General features: G+C 43.9%; 1 protein-coding gene across 1 annotated transcript in view; it reads right to left on the bottom strand.

Moving 5' to 3' along the window:
- LOC117368567 (vomeronasal type-2 receptor 26-like) overlaps positions 1–27,844 on the bottom strand; it is a 79,579-nt gene that overhangs the window by 12,266 nt on the left and 39,469 nt on the right. The window contains exons 5-7 of the mRNA XM_033962298.1: positions 14,961–15,188; positions 11,074–11,084; positions 148–257 (exon numbers count right to left, since the gene is read on the bottom strand). Coding sequence (XP_033818189.1) covers positions 148–257; positions 11,074–11,084; positions 14,961–15,188 — 349 coding nt within the window. The remainder of the gene's footprint in view (positions 1–147; positions 258–11,073; positions 11,085–14,960; positions 15,189–27,844) is intronic.

Here is a 27,844-nt window from a genome sequence, read left to right as displayed (position 1 = left end):
AGCACCTGGTACTTTAACTCTAATGTCTGCAAATTACACGGCTGCATGTAAGAGCAGGTAGTACAGCCCTCCTTAATTTCAAGAACAGGGACCATAATAGATACCCTATATTTATTTGTATCCCATGTTTTCCATGATGTCACCCACCAGTTTGGTTGGAGATCTCTCCCTCTGCACACGGAATACAGTCATAGCAGCAGATGAGTTTTCCTTCCTTGGTTAATTTTCTGTAACCAGGATGGCAACTTGGACTGCATCTGAACTGCGGAGGTTTCTGAAGATTGAGAAAGCATGTTATGTAATGTCATTTGATATTGAATGGTTGTTTCTAAACTGGAATGTTTCTTTTATTTATTTTTAAATTGTCATCGTGTGTAACAGCATATTTCATGCTTAGGAAGGTACTTGTAAAAATACCCAAAAAGTGTTGATTCTTGTCAGTGCATAGCCAGATTAGACCAGCCTCAGATCAGATGTGATCACTTTAATGGAAATAGATTTATATAGACTAATTAAGTTACATAATAATATTTAGAGCTTACTAACCTAAGGATAGGTTATAGTAATCAATAATTGAACATTCATAATACTTCGCATTAAAAATAAAAACTGAAATGAAAAAAAAAATCTATTAAAAAAATGCAGAACAGCCAACAAATTTCAAAATAGAAAAAAACGTGCCTCCTCACATCCCATTTGCTTCCTGAAAAAGAACACCTTCTCCTTTCTAAGTGGGGAAATGGCCAAATGGTTCAAGCAGCTGCCTCAGCACCCTGAGGTTGTGAGTTCAATTCCCACAGCAGCTCCTTGTGACTCTGGGAAAGTTGTTTAATACTTTGTCTTTTGGAACTTTGCCTGTTCTAGCAATTTTTAAAGACTCGTTATTAAACTTTGATACAAACTGTAAATAAAGGATTTGTGACTACAGGATGGACTTGACATCTCCAGTGCTTCTCTTTGTTGCCTCAAGGCTTGGTACCTTTTTCCCTTTCCCTATAATACTTTATTGTACCAGGTCCAAATTAAGTACCTGTCTAAAACATGTAAAACACTTTGTATTCACTGAAAAAAGCAAAATATCAAGCCCCATCCCCTTTCCTTTCCATTTCAAATGAGTCAGGGGTAAGTAGGCAGAAGTGTCTGTAACAGTTAATTAGTGTCAATTAACCCCAATTGACTAATTACTATGGGCTAGATTCACTAACCTTCCAATCCGTGTCTGATCCATGGGCGATTGGAGGCAGGCTAACCGATTCACCAACCATCTTCATACATAGTAACATAGTAGATGACGGGAGATAAAGACCCCAATGGTCCATCCAGTCTGCCCAAACTGATTCAATTTAAATTTTTTTAAATTTTTACTTCTTAGCTATTTCTGGGCAAGAATCCAAAACTCTATCTGGTACTGTGCTTGGGCTCCAACTGCCGAAATCTCCGTTAAAACCTACTCTTGCCCATCTAAACCCTCCCAGCCATTGAAGCCCTCTCCAGCCCATCCTCCCCCAAAACGGCCATATACAGACACAGACCGTGCAAGTCTACCCAGTACTGGCCTTATTCAATATTTAATATTATTTTCTGGTTCTAGATCTGTGTTCATCCTGCACTTTTTTGAACTCAGTCACCGTTTTGCTCTCCACCACGTCTCTCGGGAGCGCATTCCAGGCATCTACCACCCTCTCCGTAAAGTAGAATTTCCTAACATTGCTCTTGAATCTACCACCCCTCACTCTCAAATTATGTTCTCTGGTTTTACAATTTTACTTTCTCTGGAAAAGATTTTGTTCTATGTTAATACCCTTCAAGTATTTGAACGTCTGAATCATATCTCCCCTGTCCTTCCTTTCCTCTAGGGCACGGATCTCAAAGTCCCTCCTTGAGGACCGCAATCCATTCAGGTTTTCAGGATTTAACAATATATATGATATATCTGATATTGGGTGGAGATTTTAACCAAATCCAAGACTTATATATTGACAGATCTTCTTCCTGTAAACCATCCAAGACCAAGTCTTTCACAGCTCTACAGGCCCTAAAAGATGCTTTCTCCCTTGTAGATCCTTGGCGACTACTTCACCCGAAAGGTAGAGAATATTCACATTTTTCACCACCGCATAATACATACTCGAGAATTGATTTCTTTCTTATATCCTCCTCTCTAATTCATGACCTTACTAATACTAGTATACATCCAATCTCCCTTACGGACCATGCTGCCATTTCTTTATATATTTCTATTTCGGCTCCACGTAATGAATCTCCTTCTTGGCGACTAAACAACGCCTTACTCTTGGATGAAGAAACTGTTGAAAAAATCAACTCATTTACATTAGAATTCTTCGAAAATAACTCTAAAGATCCTGAAGTTTGTCCTTCCATAATCTGGGAAGCTTATAAAGCAACCCTTAGAGGTGAATTGATAAAAATTGCCTCTTGGAAAAAAAAAACAGTCCATGAAAAAAGAAAAAGAATTAGAAAACGCTATTAAAACATTAGAAATACAACATATGTCTAATCACTTACATGACCCAACTATTCTCCATCATATCCAAAAACTTAAATATGAATATAATACTTTAGTTTCATGCACAGCCAGACGAGATATCTTCATTTCCAATTCTGGTCATTATATGGGAGATAATCTTATGGGTCGTCCACTGGCCAGATACCTTAAAATTAAATCCAAAAGATTACATATCACATCTATCCAAAATTCATTAGGACAATTAGTCAAAACCAGATCTTCAATTTCTTCTCAATTTGAAAATTTTTATACTTCATTATATAAGTCTGAAGTTGTGGCTCCTGAATCAGATATAGACTCTTTTCTTTCCTCCTTATCTCACCCGACCATATCGGAGCCTGTTAAATTGGAACTAGATTCTCCGATAACCATAACAGAAATAGAAACTGCTATATCTTCCCTACCGACTGGAAAAGCCCCAGGTCCGGATGGTTTTACTAACGAATTTTATAAACTATTTCGAAACATCTTAGCTCCTCATCTCCTTACATACTATGATTTCCTCCACTCCTCTCCTGATAAACAATTTAATTTCACAGAAGCCACCATCGTTGTAATCCCTAAACCTGACAGAGACGCTACCTTGGTCAAAAACTTCCGTCCCATCTCTCTCCTTAACTTAGATTATAAAATAATGGCAAAGTTACTTGCATTAAGACTCACCAAAGTGATTCCACATCTTATACACAAAGACCAAACGGGATTTATTAAACAAAGATATATAGGAGATAACCTATGACTTTTTCACCACGTGAATGCACATACTAAAACATTGACAGACCCAATAATAGGCCTAGCTATAGACGCTGAAAAAGCCTTTGATCGAGTGGAGTGGTCTTTTCTTTTCAGTGTCCTAAAATGGTATAACTTTGGATCATTTTTCACGAAATGGATAAAAACATTATATTATAGTCCTAATGCTCGTATTCTAATTAATAACTCTTTATCCAATAAATTTCCCCTTCACAGAGGCACTAGACAGGGCTGTCCTCTCTCACCACTATTGTTCAATTTAGTGTTGGAGCCTCTTCTCTCTGCTATTCGACAATGCCTGCTAATTAATGGTATTCCCTCCCCTGATCGAGACTTCAAACTAGCAGCATATGCTGATGATGTATTAATTTTTCTAAGGAACCCTCAATCTTCTCTCCCTCATCTTATACATATCATCAAACAATATTCTAGCTTCTCAGGATATTCTGTAAACTGGGAGAAATCAGAAATCTTTCCTCTGAACAATAACATTCTTCAATCAGACTTGGCTAATTTTCCATTCACATGGTCAAATGAAGCTGTGAAATATTTAGGGATTTTAATACACAAAGATCCAGTCTTTGCTCAAGATCTTAATATATCCAAAATCAAAAATTTAGTTCTTAACACTACATCTAGGTGGTCTCCACTTTATTTGTCTTGGTGGGGTAGAATATCATCCATCAAAATGACCCTAGCACCTCAAATTAATTACATCCTCTCAATGCTTCCTCTTTTATGCCAGAAATCATTTTTCCATTGGCTAAATAAGAAGCTATCTGAATTTATATGGAACAAGAAAAAACCCCGAATTGCTCTAGCCAAGCTGAAGGCCTCTAAAATTAACGGTGGTCTTAACTTTCCAGATTTCTACCACTACTATATTGCTTCATTAACTAAATATGGAGCTTACTGGGTCAATGACTCCTTCTCTCAAGACCCTCCTAATTGGTATGAAATGGAATGTTTTCTATGCAAACCTTTACACATCTCTTGCCTATTAACGATACCAATACCCAGACATTTGAGAAAATACTCTCTTTTGAATTCAACGCAGCATGCTCTCCATCATTTAGATAAAATAGCTGATATCTCAATTAGTGTTAGCCCATTCATGTCCCTTTGGAACAATCCCAATATCCAAAACCAAGGCAAATCCCTTTCATGGAAACGGTGGCAACGGACAGGTATATGGTTTGTTCATCAATTATATACTCTTAATAAACTAATCCCTTTTGATATACTTTGCTCCACATACCTACTAACATCCTCTGCTTATTCACAATGGATCATACTCAGTGAAATACTGTCTTCTGTACAGATACAATATGACTTCATATCTTCTAAAAATACTATTTACCATTGGTCTTTACGGTCTCTATCAAAAGGGAAAGCTATATCTTTTTTTTATAATATTCTAAGAGACCAATCCTTCACTTTCTCATATCATGCTATGAAACACTGGGATAATATAATAACCATTCCACTTTCTGACATTGACTGGGAACTCTTTTGGTCTTCAACAAATCGCCCACTTTTATCTTCTAGAGTTTCACAGTCAATGCTCTTTGTAATGTGGAATGCAATATGGACCCCATTTCGTATGTGGAAAGCCAAATTAAAACAAGATTCTATCTGCTGGAACTGTTTGAAAGAGGAAGGAACTCTTGATCATATGTTCTTCCATTGTACTCTGGTCCGTTCTTTTTGGTCCAAAATCTGGAATACCATACAATCTATCACCAACTGCTCAGAAGAGATTTCTATGGACATTATAATCCTTCGATCTCAACACCCCTGTTTCGCGCAATCAAATTGTCCTCCTAAACTTATTGATACCATGTTTGTGACTGCTCTCATGCATATTCTGAAAAATTGGAAATCATCTTCGTTATTAGATTATACTTTTTGGTGGAACTCTCTATGTATGTACCACAGATTTGAATCATATGCATATGAAAATAAAATTTCACTCCATAAATCCATGAATTGGAAAAACAAAAAATCACCCTGGTCATTTTTAGATTCATATGTACATTCTACTATGTAGACACTCCTGTCTTCTCCTCTCTTTAAAAATTATATATATATATTTTTTTTTTTCTTTCTCTCTTCTTTTTTCCTCTCTCTTTCAATTTTTACTTTGTCCTATTTCACTTTCTATTGTCATACATCACCACAAACAAATCCAAAAACAACTCTGAGCTTTTCTTAATAATATGGGCCTTTATAATTAACTGTATATTAATGCAAAATGTTATACTACTTTTATGTATTTGAATTGCTCCTTGTATTTTTTAAAATACTGAATAAAATTTATTGAACTAAAAAAAAACAAAAACAATATATATGCATTGAAAGCAGTGCATGCACATAGATCTCATGCATATTCATTGGGGAAATCCTGAAAACCCGACTGGATTGCGGCCCTCCAGGAGGGACTTTGAGACCCCTGCTCTAGGGTATACATATTCACGGCATCCAGTCTCTCCTCATACGTCTTCTGGCGCAAGCTTCCTATCATTTTCGTCGCCGTCCTCTGGACCGCTTCAAGTCTTCTTATGTCCTTTGCCAGATAGGGTGTCCAAAACTGAACACAATACTCCAAGTGGGGCCTTACCAATGACCTGTACAGGGGCATCAACACCTTTTTCCTTCTACTGGCTATGCCTCTCTTTGTACAGCCCAGCATCCTTCTGGTTGCAGCCACCGCCTTGTCACTCTGTTTTTTCACTTTTAGATCTTCGGACACTATCACCCCAAGGTCCCTCTCCCCGTCCCTGCATATCAGCTTCTCACCTCCCAGCATATACGGTTCCTTCCAATTATTAATCCCCAAATGCATTACTCTGCATTTCTTTGCACTGAATTTTAGTTGCCAGGCATTAGACCATTCCTCTAACTTTTGCAGATCCTTTTTCATATTTTCCACTCCCTCTTGTGACATTTCCTTCCCTAAGAATGATAATGTCAGAGTTAAAACCTATAGCAAATCCACTGTCCAGGGCAGAAAACTAGCTGTGCATGATGAGGCAGAAGATCTTGAGAGCAGAGCTGCCTACCCTGAGGAACTTGAACCTGACCAGGAGCTGGAATCCAATCCAGTTCCTCAGCCTAGTAAGAGAGCTAACTCCCTGAGGAGATTTAATCAGTTTCCTAGTAGCAATCTGCCCAGTGACCTAGAGGGGGGAGCCAGAGAGTACGCAAGTCAGCCTCCCAAACACCTAAGGTAGGGAGTGGTTATAACTCTCTTAAACAGCTCTCCAAGTCAGTAAGGCAGACAGCCCACGAGGACCTGGCAGAAAGGACTTTCCAGGCCAGGTAAAGGGCAGACCTCACTCAGGAACCTATGGAGCAACAGAGCAAATGTGTGCTCAAGAAAGCATGGACACTACTGAATGGGAAATGCCTGTCGAAGGTGTAGAAGCCATGGATGTGAGCTTGGCAGTCTCCCGCTAATGAATGAAGGTACTGTTTCCAGGGAGAATATTTTGTTGGGACAATTTTCTTAAGAACTTTGAAGAAGTTTTGTTTTGACAAATACTGGACTGTAAGCAATGCTGCAGCTGTTTCCAGGATTAATTAAGCTGCTGCACTCCAGCTGTGTTAAAGCCAGGAAACGCTGGTGAAAGTTTCTTTTTGTGTGCTTGGGGGTTTTTCTTTCTACCTTACAAACCCAAGGGACTTACAGAATTGGGGAGGATCCCTGAAGATCTAGGGTTGGGACTTTGTGGGGGCTTGTAAAAGCTATTTACAAAAGGGGACCTGGCAATTCTGTTGCCCAGCCGTGGAAAAGGCTGGAGAGTTGCTATTGCTGAAAGAAACCACAATCTTCAATACTGCGTGTTTTTCCAAGTTTGTTTTTGTGATACATTGCTCAAAAGCCTGGTGAAGAAACAGGATTGTATTATTAGAAGTCCAGTTCTCAAGGACCATGTGAGTGACTATTCTTTATAATTGTTTTTTTTTTCATTGTTATTGAACTTCTGGTTTGAAGCTGGGTGAAGCTGCCAGAGTATTACCTGAGCCTTGCATGAACTTACCTGAGACCGAAACTGCAATTTGTCCATTGAATTGCTATTGTTTGATTGGAAACTATTTTGAGGAAAAGGGAAGTGGTGAAATAACTTCCTTGTATTTTGTTTTCCATATTTTTGCTTTTGAACTAATTAAACTCTGTTGCATTAGTGTGAATGGACTTTGACTAGTGTTTATTGTAGTGAAGCCAAAGGACTGAGTCACTGGTAAGGTCTCCCATATTGGGAGCCGCGCTGTGCTGCCACATGCCAACTGTCCTCCGCAGTTTCCCGCGGGCCCGTCAGGTGACACTCTTCGGTGTCTACTCTGTTACAAATCTTAGTATCATCTGCAAAAAGGCACACTTTTCCTTCTAACCCTTCAGCAATGTCACTCACAAACATTTTGTACAGGATTGGCCCCAGCACCGAACCCCGAGGGACTCCACTACTCACCTTTCCTTCCTCCGAGTGACTTTCATTAACCACCACCCTCTGGCATCTGTCCGACAGCCAGTTTCTAACCCTGTTCACCACTTTGGGTCCTAACTTCAGCCCTTCAAGTTTATTCAACAGCCTCCTATGAGGAACCGTATCAAAGGCTTTGCTGAAATCTAAGTAAATTACATCTAGCATATGTCCTCGATCCAGCTCTCTGGTCACCCAGTCAAAAAATTCAATCAGGTTCGTTTGGCACGATTTACCTTTTGTAAAGCCATGTTGCATCAGATCCTGTAACCCATTAGTTTCAAGGAAGTACACTATCCTTTCTTTCAGCAACACTTCCATTATTTTTCCAACAACCGAAGTGAGGCTCACCGGCCTGTAGTTTCCTGCTTCATCCCTTGACCACTTTTGTGAATAGGGACAACATCTGCTGTCCTCCAATCTCCAGGAACCACTCCTGTATCCACAGATTTGTTGAACAAGTCTTTAACAGGACTCGCCAGAACCTCTCTGAGCTCCCTTAGTATCCTGAGATGGATCCCGTCTGGTCCCATTGCTTTGTCCACCTTCAGTTTTTCAAGTTGCTCATAAACACTATACTCCGTGAACGGTGCAGAATCTACCGTATTTTCACTCATATACCGCGCACCCGTGTAAAACGTGCACACGGGTATACCGCGCGGGGAACACAAATTTATGTAATAAAATGTTAATATAGCATGCACACGCGTATACCGCGCATGCTAAAACCTTCTCCTGCCTACTCCGAACCGGCATCCTCCCCCCCACTCGCATCACCCCCCCTCCCCCTCTGATCTGAGATAATCTGATCCGGCATTCCCCCTGCGAACCGGCATCCTCCCCCCCCCCGCTCGTCACCCCCACTCCCCCGCGATCCTACATCCACCCCCAGCATCGCTAATACAACTCTTACCCGATTGGGCACCGGCACCAGCACCAGCACTAATGCACAGCATGTGCCAGTGCCCGAAGATCCTCCCTCGTTGGTTTGGGCTGGGCTGGGCTAGGCTGGGCGGTGCGAGAGAGATCCTCCTTCTTCCTCTGCCGCAAATGCTCAAAGCCTAGTCCAGCCCAGCAGAAGAAGAAGGAGGATCTCTCTCGCACCGCCCGGCCCAGCCCAGCCCAGCCCAAACCAAGGAGGGAGGATCTTCGGGCACTGGCACTGGCACATGCTGTGCATTGGTGCTGGTGCCGGTGCCCAATCGGGTAAGAGTTGTATTTGCGGTGCTGGGGGGGATGTAGGATAGCGGGGGAGGAGGGGTGACGCGAGCGGGGGGGAGGATGCCGGTTCGCAGGGGGAATGCCGGATCAGAATGTAAAAAAAAATTGTAAAACGCGCTCACACGTATAACGCGCATGGTTATGCACGGTTTGTAAAATCGTGTATAATGCGCGCGTTATATGTGTGAAAATACGGTGAAAAGGATAAGGCCCGATTATGGCCGTACACACTCTGTCATTTAACAAGCAGATGCATCCGGGGACAATATCTAAGAGAAAACAGACGCCTATTATCTCCTAAACATGTCCGCTTTATTGAATATTCTGTACCTCTTTTTATATCATTTTACATGGGTAAGGGTCGTCAGCATATGACGTAAATGCAAACCATATATGGACACAGATCACATGCAACTTTAAAAGAAATAACAAACCCTTTACTACCTAAGACCAAGGTCTAGAAGTGCTTTGGTCAGAGCCTCTTATCTAAATTTTCTTACAAATACAGCTAAGAAAACAATTGAATTCGCTTCACAACAGAATAAGAAAACACATCTCTCAAACATACAATGGCCTTGTAATATATCAGCAAGAGAAGGCAAACAGTCTGGGTTTACAACTTCAAACATAATTTAAGGAAAACTACATAATAAAATAGCCTTGCAGGATTTCAGCAAGAGAAGGCAAACAATGTCTGGATTAAACATAGCATAAGAACACACATCTTTTCAAACATAAAATAGCCTTGTAATATTTCAGCAAGAGAAGGTAAACAATGCCTGGATTTACAACTTCAAACACAGTTGGAAGAAAACTGCAAGACACATGAAAAGTATCCCTTCATACGGTACTCCATTTTATCGTGTAACTTTGCCAGAAAATCTCGGTCCTTCTCCAGGATTTTCTTCTGTGAACACAGAACAGAAGTATTTGTTTAGCACATTTGCTTTTTCCTCATCACACACCGCATATCGGTTCCTAGCATCTTTTAGTTTAGAAATTCCATTTTTCATTACCTCCTTTCACTAATATATCAGAAAAAATTTTTGTTTCCCTTATTTACATCTTTAGCCATTTGTCCTTCCGCCTCTGCTTTTGCCACAGAAGGCATGCCACCAACCGACTACACGGATCGCTAGAGCCCTGACAGTAGTAACAGGAGAACCAGCCTCTTGTCACTGCTGTCAGGGCTTCTGCCCGCTTTTAATTTTTCATCGGGCAGATATTTTGCGTGTTTTCCACACACAAAATATTAGTTTATTTTAAAAAAAATGAACCCCCCTCTCTTGAGAAGTGCCCCATCCCCCCTTCCACGAATCCTCCCAAAAATGTGCCCAGCCACTGCCGCCCTTTAAAATTACGGCAGGAGGGTTCTCACTCCCTCCTGCCATTGGTCCCACCCCTGACTTCACCCCCACAAAAAAAAACATATGGCAGGAGGGAGGCTGACTCCCTCCTGCCACCCACCGGATGCCCCCTTCCCATTCCCAGTCCCCTCCCCGTACCTTTAACAGATAAAGAGGGATGCTCAATCCCTCCTGCTCTAATGCCTCTCTTGATGAGTTTGATGTAGAGAATGACCCGCGGCTACTGTGTTTAGCCGCGGGTAACCCGCCAAAACGGGGAATGAAAAATATCAGCCTATGCGGGGACGGGGACAAGACCATTCACCGCCCCGTGGAGCGGTGAATGGTCTTGTCACCGCAATGAGGCATCAAGGATCGCGCGGTCCCCGCATCACCCACCTGCACACCAGCTCGATCGTTTAACCAGCTTCCTCTCTCTACCTCACCTTAGTTTGCTGGCTTTCTTTTTCGGTGACCGGCACGCTTTCAAAGAGCCGTGCATGCGCGGCTGCTCAGTATTCAATCTTCTGCTCTGACCCAACTGGAAACAGGAAGTTGCAGCAGAGCAGAAGATTGAACTTTGAGCAGCCACGCATGCGCAGCTCTTTGAAAGTGTGCCGGTCGCCGAAAAAGAAAGCCGGCAAACTAAGGTGAGGTGGAGAGAGGAAGCTGGTTAAATGATCGAGCTGGCGTGCGGGTGGGCCGGTGGGGGCTGCGGGGACCGCGTGTTCCCGGCTCACACAATGAAGGAGGGAGTGAAAGGGAAAAAGTTTCTCTTCCTTGGAAATAGATTCTGAAGTGACCTCATCAAAGAAGACCAGCACCAAATGTGCAAGAAATCCCTTAAACAATGTCTAAAGAGCCCAAAAGAGAAAACTGCTACTGCCGTGAGACTCCATTATTGAAGGAATCAACTTGAAATCACAGTTCAAGAGACAGGAAAAGGTTAAATGCCTCAAGGAATCCTCAGCCACAACACAAACCAAATTGTGAATGAAATCAGAGCAGACAGTAAGAATTATAAAATCGATGTCATTATCCATCTGGAAAAAAAGGCGTACTAGAAATAATGCCTCAGCAATACAATTTTCAGAAGTTCTATTTGCTCATGGTAAGGGAGAAGAGAGACTGCTAGTGATGGTGGGGGTACTGATAGAAGATATGAAAGAAGGGTGGTAGAAAGGAACAGATGGTAAAGGAGGGAGGGAAGGGTGAACATAAGAACATAAGAAGTTGCCTCCACTGGGTCAGACCAGAGGTCCATCTCGCCCAGCGGTCCGCACCCGCGGCGGCCCATCAGGTCCACGACCTGTGAAGTGGTTTCTGAACACCTCTACAACCTACCTCAAGTTCTATCTGTACCCCTCTATCCCCTTATCCTCCAGGAACCTATCCAAACCCTCCTTGAACCCTTGTACAGAGTTCTGGCCTATCACATCCTCTGGAAGTGCGTTCCATGTGTCCACCACCCTCTGGGTAAAAAAGAACTTCCTAGCATTTGTTCTAAACCTGTCCCCCTTCAATTTCTCCGAGTGACCCCTAGTGTTTGTGGCTCCCCTCAGTTTGAAGAATCTGTCCTTATTCACTTTCTCTATGCCCTTTAGGATTTTGAAGGTTTCTATCATGTCCCCTCTAAGTCTCCTCTTCTCCAGGGAGAACAGACCCAGCATTTTTAACCTGTCAGCGTATGAAAAATTTTCCATACCTTTTATCAGTTTAGTCGCCCTCCTCTGCACTCCCTCGAGTACTGCCATGTCCTTCTTGTGGTACGGCGCCCAGTACTGCACACAGTACTCCAGGTGCGGGCGCACCATTGCGCGATATAGCGGCATGATGACTTCTTTCGTCCTGGTTGTGATACCCTTTTTGATAATGCCCAGCATTCTGTTTGCTTTCTTTGAGGCTGTCGCACACTGCGCCGATGGTTTCAGTGATGTGTCTACCATCACCCCCAGGTCCCTTTCAAGGTTACTCACCCCTAGTAGTGTTCCCCCCATTTTGTAGCTGAACATCGGGTTCTTTTTCCCTACATGCATGACCTTGCATTTCTGTACGTTAAAACTCATTTGCCACTTGTTTGCCCAGTCTTCCAGTCTCGTTAGGTCCCTTTGCAGGTCTTCACAGTCTTCCGTGTTTCTAACCCTGCTGCAGAGTTTGGTGTCATCAGCAAATTTGATAACCTCACATTTTGTCCCCGTCTCCAGATCGTTTATAAATATATTGAACAGTAGAGGTCCCAGCACCGACCCCTGCGGAACTCCGCTCGTGACCCATTGCCAGTCTGAGTATTGGCCTTTTATTCCAACCCTCTGTTTCCTGCCTGCCAACCAGTGTTTGATCCATCGGTAGATATCCCCTTGCACCCCGTGATTCCACAGCTTTTTATGTAGCCGTTCGTGAGGTACCTTGTCGAAGGCTTTTTGGAAGTCAAGGTAAATGATGTCTATGGATTCCCCCTTATCCATCTGGCTGTTTATTCCCTCAAAGAAGTGCAGCAAGTTCGTGAGGCACGACCTTCCCTTGCTGAAGCCATGCTGGCTCGCCTTCAGTTGTCCATTGTTTTCTATGTGTTCGCAGATTGCATCCTTTACCATTGCTTCCATCATCTTTCCCGGAACCGAGGTCAAGCTCACAGGCCTGTAGTTTCCCGGGTCACCCCTTGATCCCTTCTTGAAGATGGGCGTGACATTTGCTATTTTCCAGTCTTCTGGGATCTCCCCAGTTTTTAGGGAGAGGTTACATATTTGTTGAAGTGTCTCTGCTATTTCGTTTCTCAGTTCTTTTAGTACCCTTGGGTGGATGCCGTCCGGGCCTGGTGATTTGTCGCTCTTTAGTCTGTCTATCTGTCTGAGGACATCCTCTTTACTTACCTCTAGTTGAATCAGTGGAAAGGAATAGAACAGACATTGAAAGAGGGTAGAGAGGAACAGACCCTGAAGGGAAATGTGGAAGGCAGAGTGGGGAGAAGACGCTGGAAGGGAAGAAGACAGATGCCAGACTATGGGGGAGCGGAGGGAAGAAGATGGGTGCTAGACCAATTGTGGGAGAGGGTGAAGGGAGAGGCACAGTAACAGCAAATGGAAGACGCAGAGAGAAGACACACAATGGATGGAAGGAATTGAATGAGAAGTTGTGGAAAGCAGAAACCAGACAACAAATGTAGAAAAAAAAAATTCTATTTATTTATTTATTTTTTGCTTTAGGATTAAGTAGTATATTAGTTGTGTTGATAAAAAGTTATAAACAAAGCCCTGCCAGCTGAACATCTCTTTCTCTAGTTCAGCAGCCAGAACTTTGATTTATAAGAAAGGAATAAGCTAAATATTGCAGTACTAAGGCTTATATGGATGCTGCGGGGACGGTGATGGGGCGGTGAATGGGATGGCAGTGGCGGTGACGGGGCGGTGAAAGGGATGGCGGTGACGGTGACGGGACGGTGAAGGGAACGGCGGTGACGGGGTGGTGCAGAGGATGGTGGGCCGGGGACGATGCAGTGACGGGGACAGATTTTTTTCCCCATGTCATTCTCTAGTCTGATGCATAGGGTGGGGCCTTAAGCTCTGATTGCATCAAGCGCCTTGGGCTCCTCTCTTGGAAAGGTCCTGAAAGTGCCTCAGCCAATCAGGGACTTCCTTAGTGAGTACTTAGGTACTTAGGTAATCACTAAGGAGGGCCCTGATTGGCTGAGGTGCCTCAGGCCCCTTCCAAGGGAGGAGCCTGAGGTGCCTGATGCATGGGGTGCATGCATGAGCCCATGCATGCACGGCCCATGAGCCCATGAGCCCATGCATGAGCCAACAAGGGCCGTGCATCAGACTCATCGAGAGAGGCATTACTTACTAAGGAAGTCCCTGATTAGCTGAGGTGCCACAGGCCCCTCCCAAGGGTGGAGACTGAGGAACCTGAGCCAATCAGGGCCTTAGGCCCTGCCCTTGCTGCCATAGGCTGTGACAGCAGTGGACAAAGGCACACGGGGGTATCATTGGGGGGCATCGTCATGGGGGGGGGGGAAGGCATGCGGGTTTTTGCAGAATATATAAAAAAGGAAGATTTTTTATATATTCTGCATAAGTGCATTGCCGGCCCATGGTTTTAAAGGCACGTTAAAATAATGGGCTTGCACTGCAGGGAAGGGTAGGAGAGTTGGGGCTAAGAGCAGGAGATTGGGGCTGAGAGCAGGAGATCAGGGCAGAGAGCAGGAGATTGGGGCTGAGAGCAGGGTTTTAGTACAAGTGACTGGTCCTCACCAGTCACTTGTTTTTGGATTGGTCAGTCAGTTGGTGTGCCTGAAAAATGTTTAGTGAATTGTGTCCGTCCTACTTTGCATGCTGTTTCCCTTCATTTGCATGCATGGATCAGAATCGGAATGGAGGAGAGGTTAGTGAATCGGATCAGAGGAAAATCAGGTCGCAAAGGGTTCACAAACTGATCGGTACATGATCTGTTTGCTTAGTGAATCTAGCCCTATAGGTACACACATGGGATAAGCACTCCAATTTAAGTGATTTATACAGAATCTGGAAGCTAACGTTTTGCCCAGAAAGCCAAAATACACCATTCTATTGACCATTTTATGACAAGTTTCATGATACCTGTTTGGATCAGCACCTCTGATCGCTTAAATCTGACCTGAGTGAAAGAACTCTCCCAGACGATCGCCTTCTCATCAATGGTGAAATCCTGCCCTGGGGGAGCATGGGGGTTATAACGTCCAACAGCTTTATATTCCAATGTTGTATTAGGAAGATAGTTCAAATTAAAAATATCGTATCCAATGGCGAGTTCTCCATTTTCATCCAGGTTCATCTCTTCCCCTAGACCATTCTTAAAATGGAGGTTCCTCAGATAACGATGAAGCTAAGAAATGTAATTGGAAAAATGGGAATAGATTGAACTACAGTTTTTGGTGGAATTCAGTATGTCATATTTATAAAATAGAAAGATCATTAGCTATTCAGAAAGGGAATTTTAATAAATTTCAAGATGTGTGGAGGCCATTAACAAATTATTGTAATGAAGAGATATCATTTTCCCTGATTTGTACAAATGAAAAAATTGGGTGGGGGGAGGGGGACTGTATTATATGATATGAGATATTAAAGGGATGGGAGGGAAAGGGATAAATTTTATTTAATATGAAAAATTGTAGAATTCAGGTGATATATTAAGTTAAAATGTGGATATTTTTTGATGCACTTGATGTAAGTTATTAAAATGAATAAAGAATTTAAAAAAAAAGAAATGAGGTTTGCATTTTAAGTAATATCAGGTTAGACAGGTAATTTCAAGCATACAAAAAGATTTGTTTATAACTATAAGAACTACACTTCTCCCTCCCCATTCGCGGTTTCGACACTTGCGATTTCACAAATTCGCAATTTTTTTGTTTAGCACATTTCTGCCTCTCTCCAGCCTTCCTCCCAGCATCCCGGCCTTACCTGGTAGTCTAGCGGGCTTTTGGAGAAGGAGCGATCTTCCTACGCTCCTGCCCCGTGTAGATCGTCAATAGGGAATGGCTGCCGTGAGTTCCCGTCATAGTCTCGATAGACTCCGGGAACTCACGGCAGTCATTTCCTATTGGCGATCTGCATGGGGCAGGATCGTAGGAAGATCGCTCCTGCCCCGAAAGCCTGCTAGACCACCACATAAGGCCAAGATTCTGGGGAAGGCGGGAAGGAGGCGGGAGTGGGTCAGAACCAGATGAGAAGATATTTGCGGTTTTTCTCAATTCACTGTCTCAATTCAATTCTCTGCCCCTATCCCCCGTGAATACCGAGGAAGAAGTGTAATTTTAAAGCCATTTCTGGAGGTAAATCACTCTCTATCTCCTCTCACTTACAAATGGACACAGCCTTAAAGTATGGACCAACTCCCTAAAGAAGCTTAGGAAAATTATTTTATAACAGCCATATAAACTTCTCTGATTCCATTCTAGAAGTGCAGTATACAGTAACAAAAATCCAGTAAATAATGTAACTAGCCAGTGAATGGGGAGAAGGAAGGCACAAAGGAAAGAAATATACATTATCTTTTCAATTCATTCTTCCATCTTCAATGACAGATCTATAGGAAGTTGGGACTGTAAGAGCAAAGACCTTTGCACTCATCTTTAAAACAGAAAAATGATTTGAAAGTGGCACCAAATGGCAGATATTTTTTCTTGCATAAACATCAAAGTCTTGATTTTTGAATCTGAAACTTGAGTTGTTTTATGATACAGATTGTATAAATGGGCTGAAAATGGCTTAGAAGCAGGCCGGAGCAACTTGTGAGGCTCGCCATAAAAGGGGGGCCTCACGAGTCAAAGCACGCAGGGAGGAAGCTTAGGAGCCAATGGGAGGGAGAAAGGAGTGGAGCAAGACAAGCGGCAGGCATTTTAAATTAGGTCCTTCCTGGGACAGCCATCTTTTCAGCGGCACACAAGGAGGAAGAGAATACCCCGCTGCCCAGTGGCCCTGCCTTTGTGAGGGGAAGCCTCCGTTCAGGAGTGAAGCTCCAGTTTTGGGACACAGGGCAGCATGAGATAGTGCCATGGGGGCAGCAGGGAAAAGAGTGTGTTGCTCTATGAATGTGGAGGACCAATTGTGCTTTTTTTTTAAAAGGGTTGCAGGGCTGTGTTTTTGTTTTTAAGCCTTGGGTTGAAAAAAATTCATGCTTTGTAGCACTGTAAACACTATCCCCTTGCCTACCTGCTTGCCTCGGAATGGGTGGCCCTGCCTGCCTGTCACTAGGCCGGCCTGTCTACCACTAGGCCTGCCTGCCCTGTGCCCTGTCCCTACCTGCCCTGTCCTGGCCTACCACTAGACTGCCAGAGGGGGCACAGGGTACAGGGCTTAGCAGGGAGAATTTGGTTTAGAATGTTTTTTTCTTGTTTTCCTCCTCTAAATCTATGGAGCGTCTTATGGAGCGAAAAATATGCTAATCCAAACTGTTTTTCTTCCTTGATTTTGCAAAGGCAACAGCTGCTATGAGGAAGAAATTTTTGGCACTTCGCCCAAATCTGAAGCAAATGGACCCCTGTTCATTTGTAGAAATAAAGATAGTTCTAAGTCAAATAGATGCTGGCTCTGTCATCTCGATATAGGGACACTGGATCATCAATTGTTCTATTGTCCTTTGATACTCAGTTTTTGGAGATCTATATGGGGATATATTACTCTAATTCTAGAGACTGTGGTTCCGATGTCATATGAAGCGGTATTATGTGGGAAGCTGATATATTCTATCTCCAGCAGATAGGCATAAAAACAGGTTATTGGGTATAATGATTGGGGTAGCCATACAAATGAGTATGAAAACCTGGAAGAATTGTGACCGCTTAAATTTCACTTTTTGGTAGAATTCGATATGATTGTATTATCGTTACGAGAAAATGATGTCTGAACAAAGGGGTAAGTGGTTTAATCTGACGTGGGGTTCATAGATCAATTTTATTGATTCTAATTGGTTGGTTTTTCCCTTTACTTTTGGTTATATATTTTACATCCAGGGAAGGGGGGTGGGTGTGAGGGAGAAGAATAATGTATAGGGACTGATTTATTTATGAGTTGTTAGTACTATTGTATGGATATCTTGAATATATTGAAATCAGGGGGAGGGGGCTGAAAATTATTCTTATGTATTTCACTGATAGATAAGTGGTGTTTTTTCAGGTAACTTGTTATGCAATTTTTGTATGCACTGTTTTTAGAATGAAAATGAATAGATAGATTACTTGCACTCAGTTAATTAAGATGGATTTTTGAAGCAAATACAATAGCCCCTGCAGGCCTGAATGAGGATGCACAATGGTTGACAGTAGCAGATTAGCGCAGTGCACCACTACGTTTGTGAACTCTATCAGCTGTGAGTATGCGGTCATGTACAAAGTGGGTGGAGCCTCTCATAAGACATGCAGGAGATATGCCGTGGCCATCTTTATTAATCAGTCATGCCTGCAGTAACAAGTTTCAGTTAGCGTTCATTCAGTGAGTGGTGTAACATGAAGTGTCCCTTTACTCCCACTCTCTGCTTCCTGTCCTCCAGCCAATTACAGATCCATCTGTTCACGTCTCCTTCCACTCCATGGTTTCACAGTTTTCTTAGCAGGCGCTCATGGGGTACTTTGTTGAAGGCTTTTTAGAAGTCCAGATATATGATGTCTATGGGGTCACCATGGTCCAATTGTTTGTTTATCCCCTTGAAGAAGTACAGTAGGTTTGTTTGGCAAGATCTTCCTTTACAGAAACCATGCTGGCTGGTTCTCATCAGATTATTTCTCTCTATATGCTCATTGATGCTGTCTTTGATTAATGATTCAGCCATCTTCCCCGGAACTGAGGTTAAGCTCACTGGTCTGTAGTTCCCCGAGTCACTTCAGAGGAAGTGTTAGATATTTCAAAACTATATATGAATCAGGAAGTTAGAAAGTGAAGGCTGATGCTAGAGAATGTAAGCATCTTTAAAGAAGAAAGTTTTAAGTTTAGTTTTAAACTTTTCGAGGGAGTTCTCTAATCGAATGTCGAGTGGATGGGCATTCCACAAAGAGGGGGAGGTAACTGAGAAGATGGATTTGCGAGTGGTGTCATGAAACAATTCCCATATTGACGGTATAGAAAGTAAATTTTGATTATTTGATCGGAGGACCCTTGATGATGAGTATGGGATCAAAAGTTTATCTATAAATGCCAGTTGATTAGAATTTTTTGTTTTGAAGGTGAGGAGAAGTATTTTAAAGGAAAGAGGATGAGAAAAGGGCAGCCAGTGTGCTTTACAGAGAAGAGGGGTGACATGATCAACCCTTTTAGTATGATAGATTAATTTAACAGCAGTATTTTGTAATAATTGTAAACGATGGATTTCTTTCTGGGTTATGCCTTGATAGAGGGCATTTTAATAATCAATGGTTGAAATTACTAGGGAGTGAATCAAGATATTAGTAGAAGAATGGTCGATAAAAGAGGAAATAGAATAGATGAGCCTGAGCTTATGAAAACATTTCTGCATGACTGCAGTGGCGTACCTAGCATATGTAACACCCGGGGCCCATCATTTTTTGGCACCCTCCCATCTGTATGAAAAACATGATTTTTAGTAACAAGCCACATGTCACACATGTGTACCTAGGAAAAGGCAGCATCCTACATACTGCAATACAACATTGTAAAACTAAACAAGCCAGACTAGAAACATAGAAACATAGAAACATAGAAAGATGACGGCAGAAAAGGGCCAAGGCCCATCAAGTCTGCCCACTATAGACCCTCCCCTTAAGATTAGCTAGTGTTTTGCCCTGACCCTCTTAGGGATCCCACATGGGCGTCCCATTTATTCTTAAAATCTGGCACGCTGCTTGCCTCGATCACCTGCACTGGAAGCCCGTTCCACCGATCAATCACTCGCTCCGTGAAGAAATACTTCCTGGTGTCGCCGTGAAATTTTCCGCCCCTGAGTTTGAGCGGGTGCCCTCTTGTGGTTGAGGGGCCTCTAAGAAGGAAGATGTCATCTTCCACTTCTATACGTCCGGTGACGTATTTAAACGTCTCAATCATGTCTCCCCTCTCCCTGCGCTCCTCTAGAGTGTAGAGCTGCAAATTGTCTAGTCTTGCTTCGTACGGGAGACCTTTAAGCCCTGAGACCATTCTGGTGGCCATTCTTTGGACCGACTCGACCCTTTGCACGTCTTTGCGGTAGTGTGGCTTCCAGAATTGCACGCAGTATTCCAGATGAGGTCTCACCATGGCCCTGTACAATGGCATAATGACAGCAGGCTTTCTGCTGACAAAACTTCTACGGATGCAACCCAGCATCTGCCTTGCCTTTGAGGAAGCCTTCTCCACCTGATTGGCAGATTTCATGTCTGCACTAATGATTACTCCCAAATCTCGTTCCGCTGAAGTCCTGGTCAAGGTCTCCCCGTTCAAGGTATAAGTTCTGCACGGGTTTCTGTTACCTAGGTGCATGACCTTACATTTTCCAGCATTGAAGCCCCGCTGCCAGGTTGAGGACCAGCATTCCAATGTGCGCAGGTCCTGCGCCATACTATCTTGTAAATTGTCCTCACTTACCATATTACATAGTTTGGCGTCGTCGGCGAATAATGTTACTTTACCTTGAAGCCCTTGAGTCAGATCTCCTATGAATATGTTGAAGAGGAGCGGACCCAAGACCGAGCCCTGAGGCACCCCGCTGGTCACCTCCGATGTCCCAGAGAAAGTACCGTTAACCATCACCCTCTGACGTCTGCCACTCAGCCAATCTCTGACCCATGCCGTCAGAGTCTCTCCCAACCCCATTGATTTCATCTTGTTTAACAGTCTGCGGTGTGGGACGCTGTCAAAAGCTTTACTGAAGTCCAGGTACACTATGTCCAGTGAATCTCCTTCATCCAGTCTTTTTGTTACCCAGTCAAAGAAGCTGATGAGGTTTGATTGGCAGGACCTACCCTTGGTGAATCCATGTTGATTGGGGTCCCGTAGATTCCCTTCGTTCAAGACCGTGTCCAACTGGCGTTTGATCAGTGTTTCCATGATTTTGCATACTATTGATGTCAGCCTCTGTCTTGCAACCCTTTTTGTGTAGAGGAGCGACGTTAGCTGTTTTCCAGTCCAAGGGGACTGTCCCTGTACTCAGTGAGAGATTGAATAGTACGGCTAACGGTTCTGCCAGGACATCACCTAACTCCCTAAGCACTCTGGGGTGCAGATTGTCCGGTCCCATGGCTTTGTCCACCTTGAGTTTTGTTAGCTCAAAGTAAACCTCGCTGGGTGTGAATTTAAAATTCCGAAACGGGTCTTTTGTGTTTGACTGTGGTTTCAATTGAGGGCCGGACCCTGGCGCCTCGCAGGTGAAGACCGAGCTGAAGTATTTATTAGTACAGATTAATTTATTAGTACAGAAGTATTTATTAGTACAGATTAATCCTACACCGTCAATCCTAACAGAAAACCATGTCTTTCGAAAACACAGAACACAGAAAACACCTTCGCTTAGTATGAAATGTCATCACAAACTAACCCCTTCCCCTTTTACAAAACTTAAGTGTAGATTTTAGCCACGGTGGTAACAGCTCTGACGTTCATGGAATTCTGAGCATCAGAGCTGCTACCACCACGGCTGGCGCTAAAAAATGCTCCACAGTTTTATAAAAGGGGGGATAAAATAGAAATACATAGACAAAGGTTAAATCGAACCAGCAAGAAGCTGGACTTTGCAAAGAATGCAACACCACAGAAGCAGTGACACATGTCTCCTAAAGCAATAAATAAATAGAAAATTTTTGTTCTACCTTTGTCTTCTCTGGTTTCTGCTTTCCTCATCTTCTTGTTAATCTCTTCCTTCCATCCACTGTCTGTCATCTCTCTGCCCCTATATGGCATCTTCTCTCTTTCTATGCCCCTTCCAGAAACTGTATGCCTTCCCCTTCCATTTCTCCTTTCACCCCCATTGGTCTGGCATCTCTCTCCTCTTCCACTCTCCTCTTCTGAGATCCCTTTCTTCCCTCATTTTCCTTTTCAATTTATTTTCTGCATCCATCTAGATTACGTTCTTACTACCCTTTCATCAATTTCCTTTTTTACTGTCTACCTAAAGCTCGCCACCTCTTTCCCTCAACTCTTCCAGTATCTAACTCTATCCTCTTCCCTCAATCCAGCATGTACCTTTTTTTCTTTCTCCTCCCCACTTCCTTCCAGCGTCTGCTCCCCCTCTCCCTCCACTTCCATTCAGTCTGCCCCCTTCTCTCCCACACTTTCATTCAGTGTCTGTCCCTCCTCTCCCCCCACTTCCATTCAGTGTTTGTCCGTCCTCTCCTCCACACTTCCATTCAGCATCTGTCCCCCCTATTCCCCACACTTCCATTCAGCGTCTGTCACTCCTCTCCCCCACACTTCCATTCAGTGTCTGTCCCCCTCTCTCTACCCCTTCCATCTACTGTTCACCTTCTGTCTCACCCCTTCCATTCTCTGCCCTTTCTGCCCTTTCCATCCAGTGTCCCTGCCCACTCTCTCTTCCATATGGTAACTACCCTCTTTCTATGCTCCTTCCATAAACTGTCTCCTTTGTACATGATTCATTTCAGCTTCACCCTCTCTCCATTTTTCTGTCTCCTTATGCTCTGGAATCTCTCTCTTCTCCTTTCCTTCCTTCCCACTCCACCCCATGGTCTGGCATCTCAATCTCCTTCCCTCCCCCATGCCCTGGCATCTCTTCCTCTCCATGCTCTGGTACCTCTTCTCCCTCTGGTCTGGCATTTGTTTCCTGTCTCTCCCCCATGCCCTGGCATATTTCTCCTCTCCTTCCAACTCCCCCTCCCCCTCCATTATCTGGCATCTCCTCTCCTTCCTTTCTCTCCCTCCCTCCCTCCTTCCTTCCTTTCCCATGATCTGGCATCTGTCTCCTTCCCCACCCCCCCATGCTCTGGCATCTATCCCTCCCCCTCCATGATCTGATATCTCCTTTCCTTTCCTTCCCTCCCATGGACTTGGCATCTCTTGTTCCTCTCCCTTTTCCTTCTCCCTCCTTCTGTGTCAGCATTCCCCCCTATCTACCTACTACTCTAATATCCAGAACCTCCTTTTCTTCTTATTGCATCCACCCTGTGTCCAGCATCTCCCACCTGTCTTGCTACTCAAATCATGTCTGTTTTTTCCCTTCACTCTACAACCTCCATGTCCAGCATCTTCCTGTGTTCCTTTTTTTCTTCCTTATCTGATTTAGCAGCTTTCTTCCCTTTCCTGAGCCAGCCAACCCACCATCTTCCCACATCTCATTTCAGTACCTCCTCTCTTTTCCCCAACTTAATAGGCCTGAATGGTATAGAAGTCCTTCAGAGTGTTCCAGTGCTGCTGCAAGACCGGAGGCGATTTTTAGCTGCCATCAGCCCTGCCTTCGGCTGTGCCGGTAATCGGCGATCGCTTCCCCTCCCGTGCTAAAGCCTGCCTCCCTCCTTCCTTCCCTACACCACCGAAATGGTCAGGGGGGCTGCCAGGTCCGGAATCACCCTCCCTATTCTCAGGGCCGGCATTAGGGGATGGCACGGAGGCCCCGCGATCCAGGCTGCTCTCTTAGCTGCCATCTGCCCTGCCTTCGGCTGCGCTGGTAAAGCTAAACTGGATGGTAAAAGCAAAGAGAGATGCCGCAGGATTTTTCCACTTGCCCGCATCGCTCGAAGTTCTGCCGCTCTCGATCCCGCCCCTCAAAAACAGGAAGTCACTTCAGAGAAGGCGGGATCGAGAGCGGCAGAACTTCGAGTGATGCAGACAAGTGGAAAAGTCCCGCGGTGTCTCTCTTTGCTTTTACCGTCCAATTTAGCTTTACCGGCGCAGCCGAAGGCAGGGCTGATGGCAGCTAAGAGAGCTGCCTGGATCGCAGGGCTCCCTTGCCATCCCCTAATGCCGGCCCTGAGAATAGGGAGGGTGATTCCGGACCTGATGGCCCCCCCTGACCATTTCAGCGCTATAGGGAGGGAAGGAGGGAGGCAGGCTTTGCGTGGGAGGGGAAGCAATCGCCGATCCCTTGTCCCCTCGCACAGCTTCGGGATGCTGTCCCTGACAACAGGACTTTTTGGCATCCCGAAGCGGTGGGTAGGGACAACGGGACAGTCGGTCACCTTAAGTAAGAAGGGCGGCAAGAAGGAGGGAGGGAGCGCGATAGGGACTGGGCCGGCTGTGCACCCCCCTAAGGCTGCACCCGGGGCGGACCGCCTCCCCACCCTTGGTATGCCACTGCATGTCTGCACTAATTTGTTGATGGAAAGTAAGATCCCTGTCTAGAATGACTTTGTTATCCATTTGAATTGGGGAGGAGTCAATACTGATGGGTAGACATAGATGGTCAACTGGGGAAATTGAGAAAAGAACACTAGTAGTTTTAAGAATGTTCAATGATAGTTTGTTATGCCGAAGCCAAAGGCTTATTTTAATGAGTTTTTGATTAATTTCTGTTATGACTTCAGGGGATGTAGGATTTATGGGATGAAGTAATTGAATATCATCAGCATAAGTATATACATTAAAACCTATAGATTGGGCTAGGGTGAGTAGTGGAGCTAGGAATATATTAAAGAGAAGGGGAGAAAGAATTGAACCTTGGGGCACTCATAGTTTTGGTAGATAGTGGATCTTTCTTTGAATTCTCAACAACCCCTTTCATCTAGCGCAGGGTTCTCAAAGTCCCTCCTCAAGGGCTGCAATCTAGTTGGGTTTTCAGGATTTCCCCAATGAATATGCATGAGATCTATGTGCATGCACTGCTTTCAATGCATATTCATAGGGGAAATCCTGAAAACCCGACTGGATTGCGGCCCTCAAGAAGGGACATTGAGATCCCTGATCTAGATGAAAGGGGTTGTTGAGAATTCAAAGAAAGATCCACTATCTACCAAAACTATGAGTGCCCCAAGGTATAATTCTTTCTCCCCTTCTCTTTAATATATTCCTAGCTCCACTACTCACCCTTGCCCAATCTAATACATAAAGTTAAATTAGTATTCCCTTCCACTAGGGATATACAAACCTTAGGTAGGCTCACACTCTATGGCATTTGATTTGGTAAAAATCTGGAATGATCTTCCTTCAGAAATTAGACTTCTCTCTTCTTTGACACTTTTTAGAATGAGTTTGAAGACGTATCTTTTTAAGAAATTCTTAAATGATAAATAAGGGATTGTAATAGATTAATTTTGTCCTATCATTGTCTCCTTTACCTCTTTGGTTAATTTTGTGAACCGGATCGAGTCCCTTTCTGGGAATGACCTGGTATATAAGACAAAGGATTGGATCGATTGGTATTAGTTAAACACATTCAATGAATATCTAATTACAGTGGTGCTCATTGCAGTTCAAACAAATAACTAAAGGGATAGATCTGTTGGCTACTACTGCATGATCAAAGGGTGAGGAAGTATATAATTTGATAGGGCAAGAGCAGAGTCAGGAGCTGTTTAACCTGTGCTACTGGGGTTATTGCTGGGCATGTGACAAAAAAAGAAACAAAACCTATATATCGTATATACTGAAATATAAGTTGATCCGAATATAAGTTGAGATCCCCATTTTCCCCCCAAAAAGGAGGAAAAATGGTTGACTCGAATATAAGTCAGGTGGCTTAATATTCAAGTGTCCTGCCCTGCTAGGTTCTGCACTCAGCCCCCCTCCCTCCCTGCCCTGCACTCAGTCCCATTCCCTACCAGGCTGTGAACCAAGCCCCCCTACCTGCCAGGCTCTGAACACTGTCCCACCTTCCTCCTTTGTACCCTCTTCCCCCTAAAAAGAGCCAACTCATCAGTGATGTCACAATGGCTTGATTGTCCCTTCTTACCCAGCCAGCAGATTAACCCTTCCCCTTAACTTAAACTACCTAATGGTAGGCCGGGACAGGAGGGATCCCTCCTGTCTCCTGCCCCAGCCAACACTAATAATTACTACCCTCCCTCCTTCCCTCCCTCGTGTACCTGTTCCCTGGTGGTCCAGGGAAATCCTCCTTTGTAAAGGTAGTAGCCAGCAGCACACCCAGGCCGGCATGCAGGAGCGAGCTTTCGTGCTGCCAGCCTGCTCTGCACCACTCCTTGATAGGCTGCCGCGAGAACTGCAAATCCTGTGAGAACTTGCGGCAGCCTATCAAGGAGCAGTGGAGGGCTGGCCGGCAGCAATAAAAACTCATTCCTGCATGCCGGCCCGGGTGTGCCGCTGGCTACAACATTTACAATCTTCAGGAGGATTTCAGCGCGGGATACACGCTGGACCACTAATTTTGAAAAGGCGATGAGGGGGGCCCCGATAGAGTCATAGCTCCTTTCACTCTCTTTCCTGCCTCTAATCTCAGAGATGGGGGCCCTGGGCTCAGAGGGCCTGTAGCATGTGAATGAGGAGGGACCCTTTGGGGGGAGGAGAGGAAGGGCCATGCTAGGGAGGTGTTGGATTCCTCGCTGAAGGAGAGGAGCTTCCAATTGCCAGGGGAGAGAGGATGTTTGCAGCTTCTGAGATAAGTCCTTGTAGATGGTAGTTTAAGTTTGTTGACTAAGTCACACTGAATTTAGTAGTGGGTGTGTGTTGTCGTAGCTTAAAGGGCAAAGAAGTGAAAGTAATACTGTGTAACTGGATAAGACTTCTCAGAATACAAATAAGCAAAATATATGTCTGGCTTATAAAGTAAGTAAAGTGTTCACATACACTCAGAATTGTGAAATTTGACCAAGAGCGTTAGCTCCTATAGCCAAACCCACCACCCCATCACTGTGTATGACTTATTTTGGAAAAGAGCTTGAAAAAGATTATACTGTTCAAATGCTCAACTAATTTTCAATGGCAAAGAAGAGAAAGAAGTTCCCACTTAGCTTTCAACTGTGTCAGCTGACACAGTTGAAAGCTAAGTGGGAACGTCTTTCTCGCTTTTGCCATTGAATATTAGTTGAGCATTTGAACAGTATGTTCTTTTCAAGTTCTTTTTCAAAATAAGTCATACACAGTGATGGGGCATTGGGTTTGGCTATAGGAGCTAACGCTCTTGGTCAAATTTCACAATTCTGAGTATATGTGAACACTTTACTTACTTTATAAGCCAGACATATCTTTTGCTTATTTGTATTCTGAGAAGTCTTATCCAGTTACACAATATAAGTTTGTTGGACATATGTGACTTCTTGCTTTCACAAGACTCATCAGTAATGATTTTTGCACTTTTCTTTGCTTTTTGAAATTCTGGAATGTTGTGATTTTGCACTTGACACTTTGGGCATTTTATTATAGCTATTACCAATTTTTGCACTTCTGAATTCATATTTATTAGATTTTTATATATACAGTACTTCCTGATATTGGAACCCCCATGAAACTTGAAAAACCGCAAATATGGTTTTTCATGGGGGAGAATGGAGAGGGCAGAGGGAGAGCAGGAAAGAGCAGCCAGAGCACCGGTGAGTGAAGGAAATCATTCGCTGTATGCTCCGACTGCTTCTTCCTGTACTAAAGTCGGGCCTTACCAATCAGGAGGTGCGTGTCAAAGCAGCTCCTGATTGGTGAGGCCCGACTTTAGTACAGGAAGAGGCAGTCAGCACACAGCGAATGATTTCCTTCATTCGCTGGCGCTCCGGCTGCCCTATCCTCTCCAGCTGTCCTCTTCTGGTAGGCGGTTCATGGTCGGAAAATACTGCAAATGACCGGGACCGCGAACCACCGACCGTGAATTCATGGGGGAGGACTGTATACAAAAAAAGCTTATTGAGCTAGAGCTAGAGGATGGCGTTATATTTTTGTGGGTAACCTTGCAGGCACTTTAGGGTGCTGTATGTTTGACCAACCCTGGTGAACTTCTGACTTTTTGTCAAAAAGTTCCCATAAACCGATTGTCACCCTCTGCTATCTATTAAATTTTCTGAAAACATTGGTACTTCTAACCAGTATTAATTAAGTGGTGCAAACTTGAAAGCCCATAGATTCAAGACAGTTCCATGAAATGAGAGTACGTCTCTTTCTTCCAGTTTATATGTTATGACCCTTCTTTTATAGAGTAGGCTATTTATTACGAAGGAAAAGAGA

Source organism: Geotrypetes seraphini, chromosome 10 (genome assembly GCF_902459505.1).
Source record: "Geotrypetes seraphini chromosome 10, aGeoSer1.1, whole genome shotgun sequence".
NCBI lineage: Eukaryota > Metazoa > Chordata > Amphibia > Gymnophiona > Dermophiidae > Geotrypetes > Geotrypetes seraphini.
Note: the sequence above shows the minus strand (reverse complement) of the source record. Positions and strands in the feature narration are given on the sequence as shown.